Here is an 8,673-nt window from a genome sequence, read left to right on the forward strand (position 1 = left end):
CTAGCTGAAAGTCTAGTGATCCGAAAATTATAGGGATCAAAACTTACCTTTTCGAAAATTTCAGCCAGAAAAAAGGCTCCCGAGAATTTTAGGTGAGCTTTTTAGGGTAAAAATCCGTTTATAATGGGCAATTGTACCATTTTTTAAATGTTCGAAGGAGAGGTAGGCAAGCAAGAAATTTACATCAAATATTCCGAAAATTCTAGATTTCAAATCGTATTCCGAACAGATATTTTCCAAAAATTGACTTTGGGTGTCCCTGATCAAGGGAAAGGAAATTTAATTCGAGTTAGCAGGGAATTCGAGTCATCCGAGTTCGAGTAATCGAGGTTCTACTCAATAATGGAATTTGACCCAAACTTTTCCCAGGGTCCCTCTCAAGGAAAAAAGAAAGAGAACCCAGAGGAAACGAGGATGATTCTGACGAATCATAGCTCGCGCATTGTTTAAGTCTCGATGATTTTATCGACCCCAATTTTTACTCAGATATATTATACTGATGAAGCTTACTACCCACATAATACTTCAACTTTGTCTTCCACGGATGTCGAGAAAAGGGAACGAGCCAATTTTATTAGCTATGCAGATCCCCGAACCGTTTTGAGCTTCTTCTCAACGATCACGTGTATCATCACGTTCGCTAGAAGATTTTCTCTGGTGCCCCGTTTTACTCAGCGCGCGTGATAAACCACGTGGTCAAGACTCAAGAGATTCCTGCCTCGTCCCCAGTCGCTCGCCATCACTTTTTGGGGGGATATTTGAGGTATTGATTGCCCCTGCAGGGATTTCGCCAAGAAGGCGAAATCCAGAGGAGGCACCCTAGTAGCTCGCGTATATAAAGGAAAGTATTTATAGCTGAAATATACAGTCAGTATGGCAGAAAAAATCTCGATTTGCTTGAGAAGGGGCCTTGAGGAATCGTTTGGTAATGATGACGTTTCTATTGTTCGCGCCCGCAGGAGATGGTTAGGATAACAGAAAAAAAAAACACACACACACACACACACACAGAAAATCCCGTAGGGATTGGGTAGATTTTGTGGATCCTGCACCTATTTGAAAGATTGTTTTTTGATTAGCTGGCGAAACAATAGGGATTGTCACATAACAATGCCCCTATCCCTGAAAACAATGGAAGTGCAGATTAAAGGGGACCAGTAAAATAGAAGCTGAGAACGGTGCAGGTCTACTGGATTTTGTGACATTCATTGTACCACATACTTCGATACTCTTTTGCGTTAGGTGTTATCAGTGACATTCTGTGGAGCAGCGTTTTTGAAAGTTATCGACCAACAGACATATATAAACACTTGGAGAGTTTGCCAGACACGAGTTGACAAATCTTTGATTAGAAACAATCCGCAAGACACTCTTTCTCTCTCTCGATCTCTTCCCTGGGGGAATAATACTCAACCCACAAACAAGCAAGACGAGTGAATCAACGGCTAGCTTATCAGTAGCAGAACGATGGACGATTACAGAAAACTGTTCCGACTTATTCAATGCTCACAGATGTCCTTCTATTCTATAAAGACTAGAACGCGCAAGGGTGAATTGATCAAACCTTACTTTCAGGAAAATAAAATGAACTGTATGTAAAAAATGAAAGAGAAATAGCCAAAAACTCCAGCTTCTAATGAAATCTTTTCTTATGGTTTAGAATAAAATATTCTCGAAATTGAGAATGTTTTGATGAAAGCTGTGTAAATCGAACTGAATCAGAGCATGGAAGCTTGCGTTTCCTGTTTTTATCTCACCCATTGTATGGAATATTAGCGAAAATCTTCAGTATGAATCGGTATATTTCAAAGAGCTATACAACGACCAAAAATACTGTTAACAATACCTATTAATTGCACTGAAGCACCCGTACATGGGTGATATGGTTGTGCGCATGCGTAAGGTACTGGTAAGGCACTGGCTATACCGCGGAGTTCGTACGTGTGCTTCAGTGCAGTTAATTGGTATTGTTTCAAGAATACTATTGCCCGACAATACTGAACCGATCGAGAGCGGGGCAACTATTACTAGTTAAGGAAAGCGGTAGCGAAAGGAGTAAAAGGGGTCTTTTAGACTCTTTTACCTGTGCTGCATCGAAACTGTGGAATGAGTTACGATTTGATATAAGAAGCGCCAGCACAGTTAGTATTTTTAAAGCCAAGCTAAAAACTCACCTTTTCCGTCATGCATTGTTATCATAGTTGTTTTTATTATTGTGAGTTTACCTTTAATTGTAATTTTAGCTTTTTAAATCATTTTTGTAAGTTTGCTCTTAACTGTAATTTTAGCTTTTTAGTCTTTTTATTTCGTTTTTAATCTTGTCATGCGCATTTGAACATTTTATGGAATTTGTGCATTATAAATATTTTATTATTATTATTATTCCTTCCCATCACCCCCTGCTCGCGCTCTACATTCGTTCCTATTATCCCCCTCTTCTCGCTTGTCTCCAGTTCTCGCGCTTCTCGCTTGTTCCGTGCTCTCCACTAAGCCTTGGAAGAGCCCGTAGAGTTCAGGGAAATAATCGCCTGGACCACCAGATAAAAAAAAAAGGTCTTGGTTGCTGAAAAAAATGTCTTAAAAAGGTTTGCATTGAGAACAGCGCAGCTTGGGCAGTGTATTATCAAGAACCTCTTATGGCTCTTAATATTATATAATCATCTTGGTCATGCGTGCAAATGCTTTTTATTACGTAATCACCCATTATTTTATCAGTAGGGATATCTTCCTGGAAAGCACTTAATCAATCTACAGAAACGTTATGAAAATGTGTTATAAGGCACTATTCCTATATATTTTGACTAATAAATCTCTGCGATGAAAACATCATCAATCTAGTAAGTGTCTCCTACAATAAAAACATTCTAAACTGTAATAAATCCGAGTGCTACACCGACTGTGCTGGTTGGTATCTTTTACATGCCCTTTGTTTCCTCCTCTTCTATTTTATCTTTTCTATGTTACCGTTTTTGTGCTGAAATTTTAGTGTTGAAGAAAAAGCAAAAAAATTACTTGGGTTTAAATTGTAAAGGGTTGATTAATTTGTCAATCAAGATAGTTTCATCACGAATAGTTTCACTTAAAGTGACGATGAGGAACAAGAGTACAAGGCTTTTCCAAACTCTGGGCGCGAAGGACAGATGTTTAGCGACATCCACATTCCTTAACAATCGCTCCTTGGTAGGTTTTCAGCCCAATGTGACCCTGCGAATCCTCTTCGAACATGCTTACACCACGCAGTTTTATCGGTACGCAACACGGCTCTCCGGCACCTTGATCCAGTCCAGATGAGTGTAAGATTGATCGCAAAATGGCGTGACCGCTTGGATTTACCTAGAAAATAGTTAAATGCTCTCTCTTAAGCATCAAAAATGTGATAGCTCTATTTTAAGATCCTTTAATATCGTTTCAAAACAGGAAAGCGTTAACAAACTTGTCAGGTTTCCCCCGTCCAAGCACATGGATCTGTAACTAGTGCACGAACCCACAAACATGCTATGCTTAGATACTACTGAAGAGATTAAGCATCGGGTTTACGGCAAACGGCAAACGTGAGATTTTCAAAATGAGAAATGAGCAGATAAAAACAGCTTAAAACAATTGTATGGATAGAATTGGCATGAATCTACCGATTTTCGTGTAGTTATAATGAACAGTAAACGATAAGTAAATTGAAAACTCAAGGTCACGTGGTACAAATTCACGTTTGCCGTTAATCTTTCTACTGATCATGTATACATATCCTGGGGACCGAGTACACAACCACATTCTCCTTTATCATTGAGAAATATAAAATTCCTTCACCCACAAGAGATGCTGTAACTCAAGCTAAGGAGACGGAGGAGGTACTTCTAAGACTTGCATGCCGAAGGTACAAAAGTAAGCCCGCACGATCGTTTCACTCACTCAGACCACTACCTACTGCAAGGAGACAGTAGCTTTGTTTCGTGCTAAACAAGTGTGTTCAAGAAAGGACAATTTGTAATATTTTGCTGAAAGCAAAAAATACTTACACTTGTATCCAACGGGAATTTGCATTCACCTCCACACCGGAATGACTCGAAAACGCGGGGAATGATGACATCGTTCCAACCAAGATGTCGCCTGACATCTACTGTCATGGGACGAATGGAACATGGACCCTCGTCACGAATGGCTGCTAGATGACGTCTGGACCTCCGAGGCAGCTCGAACATATGTTTTGATCTGGAAAAAACTATTATAAAACCGTTTCGTCATTGACTATTAAAAAAACACCTGTTAGAGAACTTTTCTATAACTAAAATTTAAGACTTACGGTCAAACCGAGGTCAAGCGAACCCACATAGATTTTATTAAATAAATTATTTGAAAATTGAAAGTATATTGAAGTACAATATTCGCATCACCTACCTGTTATCCCGTCACGGGGAATTAAGTTAGGGGGTGGAATCGTGACTGCCAGGACAATAGGCCATTTCAAATGAAGTAAGTCTTTTGTTTTTCATGTCTCAGTCCGTTCCTTACTTTCCAGCATGGCACTTTTGTACCACCTGACTAGCATAGCTGCAAAGGCATGAAGTATACAACGTCACCCCGTCACCCAGCAACAGAGGGGCGAAACTTTGAAGTCACTTTCAGTGAACGCGGAACTGCTTATAAAAAAGGTGGACACAAAAATCGTACTATCTTAAGCGAGGACCACGGTGCATCATGCCATCAATCATAGGCTTCACGTGACCGAATTTGAGGAGTTTCTCAGCTATTTCCCGCCTTACGGGCTAATTATTCATGTAGTGAGAATAGCCGTTGTCCATATACGACTAAACGTCTTGGAAGTAATTTTATTCCTTCAAAAGCTTAAAAAACGTATAGTGTGACCAAATTCTTATAATCTACTATTCGATCATTATGCATCCACGGATATGTGGTGGTCCGTCAATTCTATCCCTGGTTTAAATTTATTTTCCTTCTTTTGGGGTTTGGTAATGTGTGGTAATGAGTTTGGAACAAAGAAAAGCAAGAGCCATATGGCTCTTGAGGAAAGTAAAAATTAAACCAGAGATAAAATTGAGACAAAACAGATACGTATTTGAATTAGTCGACACTAGTAGCAGTAACGAACAATCGGATCCGTATTTCAACTGCCGCTTTAGTCAATTGACTAATACAATCTATGGCGGTATTCTTGACCCAGCTTGACCGTACATTGGCCTATCCTTCGTTAATAATTAAATGATTTGTTTGTTTGGTCGTTTGCGGCTGTGTATCCACTTTAGTGTGAATAAAGTCCCACGAACTCCCAAGCTGAAATCAAATTTAAAACCTCGTCCCCAGGGTCGACTCGTTTTTTCCAGTATGGCGGCGGCAGAAAAGAAAAGGGTCTCCTCTCATTAGATTCCATCATCCCATTGTCCAGAACCACGTTGGACACCTTATGATGTTTACACAAAATAATTCCTTATATAGGGGAAAACGCACCGACCATAGTGACTGGAAAAAGTGGTCGATGTGGTTAGCTTTCATTACCTGTTACCTTTGTCACTTTATATATGTAAATAAAAATCAAACTCGTGTAATTGAGACGGAAATATTGTCTTTCTGGACGACGGAATCGAATGCTGAAAAATTTTCTGCCGCTGTCAAATTTGCAAACGAGAAGACCCTGGGTGTGAGAACACTTTTTCCTACCGTTGCTTTGCCCATTCCTGTGACTGTTGGGACTACAGAATATATAAAAGAAAGCAATATGAAGATCTGAACACTAAAACAGTCAACTCTCGTTATAGCGGATATTGTAGCGACCTCGAGTTAGTGTCCTCATTAGCGAGAGTCCTTAATAGCTGGAGTTCATTTCAGTCAAACGTGTGTAATTTATTTTTGCCTGGGATGTAGCTGTTCTCCGTATTATTGGAGTGTCCGTTATAGCGAGGTGTCCGCAAGGCGAGAGTTGACTGTATCACCCGCCCTGCGAGCAAAGGCCCCTCCATTTTTCTACCTAAGTCTGATCGACTTATACAGGAGGTTCGAAGGGCTTTATCTCGTCGGAAGGATAGGTATAACAGACAGAGGATAAGGGGGACATCACTATATCCTTTTAGTGTGGCATTGAACTAAGAGCACTTATATCTAGAAATGCATGCAATGCTGAAAATGGCGTATCGCCAGACAGCTAGCATTTCAAATTGTATGCCAAAAGTGTCCCATTGGAGAGTAGGCGAGAGCGTTATTTACCTCAACAAAGATGACAGTTTTTCTCCTCTATGGTGTTTGACAAAACGTGTTTTCACAATCAAGAGAGGTAGCGTATTTCGTCTGGTTCCAGTTTGCCCTCCTTTCACCTTGAGCGACACATTCACATCCGGGTTGTGTGACTTCGCCCTTACGAAAACTCCACAGTTGAGACGCTGTGAGAAAAGCCATCTCTGTACCATAGAACGAACAGAAAACATAACCCATCTAGTTCCAGACCTCCGGAATGTAACCGACTGAATGGCCTCGTGGGAAAGCTGATCATAAAGAACAATGTCCCCACGCAATGGCAGAGATGCCACGTGACTTGCAATTTCAACCATTACTCGGAGTTTGGCTGATGAGAGACGCTCTTTTTTTTCAATGTTGAAGCCGTTTACGTTAAAGGAGACAACATTTTTCAGTGGTGCAACTGTCAAGGAGAGAAAAAGAGTCTTGTTGAGTACGTGTTCGTGTGGCGTCTCTCTCCAAAAAACACCCCGGATTAACGAATGGGATTTTTGGCCCCCGATATATCAAACTTTATGGAATAGGGCCGCAATAAAATTTACCTCCGTTAAAAAAGGCGATTTTTCGAGTGTACAGAAGCGCCTTAAATGGTACGCGCTGGAGTTTTATAGTTATCGAGTACCCAGCCAATCCGGAACTAGTGTCCATTTCTGGATATAGGTATCGTGCGTTGTGATTGGCAGCTATTCCCTTATGTCATTGTCAATGCCAATAGAGCTCCCTCCTATTACATTCATGTTGGTTTTTGTAATTTCAGTGACCAAAATCTCTTATACTTGATCACTCAGAGGGTCATTGATATAGAAAATACTACATCTCACATCTTTTAACTACTTTAACATACCATATCTATAATGCATGCAAATGAACAAGACGGGTTTTATTTTGATTACCAGGCGTGGATACAAAAATGCTTAAGAGCCTGTTTACATGAAGGTGGGGAACCCCAGGTAGGTGAGGTAACATGTGGCGGGTTACCCCACCTAACATGCATGTAAACGTGATCAAATTAAAATGAGAGATTATATGGACAGGCGGGTTACCCCTCCTAAACGGGTTACCTCACCTACCTGGAGTCCCCCACCTCCATGTAAACAGGTCCCAATTGTAATAATGTTTATATCACTGCTGCTTGTGTTTTATTTCAGATTAAGCTACGGAGTCTTTATGAACAGGCACCCTGCCACCAAACCCCCCCCCCCCCCCCCCCACCCCTCTGACTTGGGAAGTCCTCACATTTGACCTGAAAATTTCTCTGTTTTGTCGCTAAAGTTGAAATGGGTGTAGAAGAGTGGACAGTTGTGTGTGGCCGATTTGTTATTTGTATCTTGTATTAGTTGTCAGACATCGCCAAACAAAAGCACATTTCATGCTCGTGTTTTCGAAAATATCAGACATCAAGGCGCCTTGACTTCCTCTGCTCATTCGATGTACTCTGCAGTTCAATTCGTGGATATTTCTTCGAAATTTTCTTAATACCATTAAATTGCCACTGCTGCTCATTGTGATTTGTTATACCAGTGTATTGCCCAGGAGTATTGCGTATTGCTGGGGACATGATGTTTTTCTTCATTAATCAAGAGAGCGTCCTGTAAGATCTAGTGGTCCAAAGTGGTGAAATTGTTTTTTTCCTGCTTACCATGTGTTTACCGATGTCGGCGACATGATCCGCTTCCTCTCCGGCAGCTATCTCATGAACTAGCATTTAGCGATTATACCGCAACGATCATGCGATTAAGAAAATAGAAAAAAATAGGTTTTCAATAGACAAAACATTACTTGCTTTCATCTCAGAATATTAGCACGTTCTCGGAGGTCTTTAACCCGGCGTGGGTTCTACAGTTTTATCACGAGCACCCAACGACTATTTTCTCCTAAATGCATTGGAAACACTTTTTAGATTATCCAGAGTACTTTTAGATCTCCAGAAATATATTCTAAGTGGTGCTAAAAAAAATTTGTCTGTTCGGTCATCCTAGGGAAATTACAAGGGCTTCAGAGTGACTTTCCCGAAAATTTTAGCTGCAATTTAAAGTTTTACGAAAGTGAGAATTTTTCTGATTCCTCTCTGCATCGCATTTCCGGTTCCGAAAATTTTAATTTTCCTTTCTCTACGAAAAATAGCTTAACATGGGGAGTGAAATGGGAGAAATTAAACTCCAGAAAATCGTAGGGAGTTTATTAGATATTAGCTTCGAAAATTGTATATGAATGGAACGGTCATCTAGAGATTTTTAGTCTTCCTCAAGTTGTAGAAAATTCTAGGCAATTTTTGCTTCTCCGAACAGATATTTCACAGAAAACATTCACTGTGTGCCCGTTTTATTTGCTGTACGGTATGTATAATCATATTTATTCTGCAGATATTTCGCGGACCTTACGTAACTTTGAGTGAGTAACGGTTAACTGATTTATAACTTCAACTTGTTTGGA

General features: G+C 40.2%; 1 protein-coding gene across 1 annotated transcript; it reads right to left on the reverse strand.

The window, feature by feature from the left end:
* Positions 1 to 3,144: 3,144 nt before the first annotated feature.
* Positions 3,145 to 6,627, reverse strand: LOC140940052 (protein decapentaplegic-like). Its single transcript, XM_073388929.1, has 4 exons — positions 6,214 to 6,627; positions 5,671 to 5,702; positions 4,014 to 4,216; positions 3,145 to 3,333 (listed from the first exon to the last, which is right to left on the reverse strand). The coding sequence occupies exons 1-4, from the start codon at positions 6,552 to 6,554 to the stop codon at positions 3,145 to 3,147; spliced, it is 765 nt and encodes a 254-aa protein (XP_073245030.1). The 5' UTR covers positions 6,555 to 6,627.
* Positions 6,628 to 8,673: the final 2,046 nt, after the last annotated feature.

The sequence above is a fragment of the Porites lutea genome, chromosome 6 (assembly GCF_958299795.1).
Source record: "Porites lutea chromosome 6, jaPorLute2.1, whole genome shotgun sequence".
NCBI lineage: Eukaryota > Metazoa > Cnidaria > Anthozoa > Scleractinia > Poritidae > Porites > Porites lutea.

Excerpts from the sequence above, each read along its gene's own strand:
- LOC140940052 (XM_073388929.1), bottom strand. The coding sequence starts at position 6,554 with ATGGTTGAAATTGCAAGTCACGTGGCATCTCTGCCATTGCGTGGGGAC. Across the intron at positions 4,217-5,670 it reads CAGGAATGGGCAAAGCAACG|TTTTTTCCAGATCAAAACAT; the intron begins GTAGGAAAAAGT and ends GTTTTATAATAG. Across the intron at positions 3,334-4,013 it reads AATTCCCGTTGGATACAAGT|GTAAATCCAAGCGGTCACGC; the intron begins GTAAGTATTTTT and ends ACTATTTTCTAG.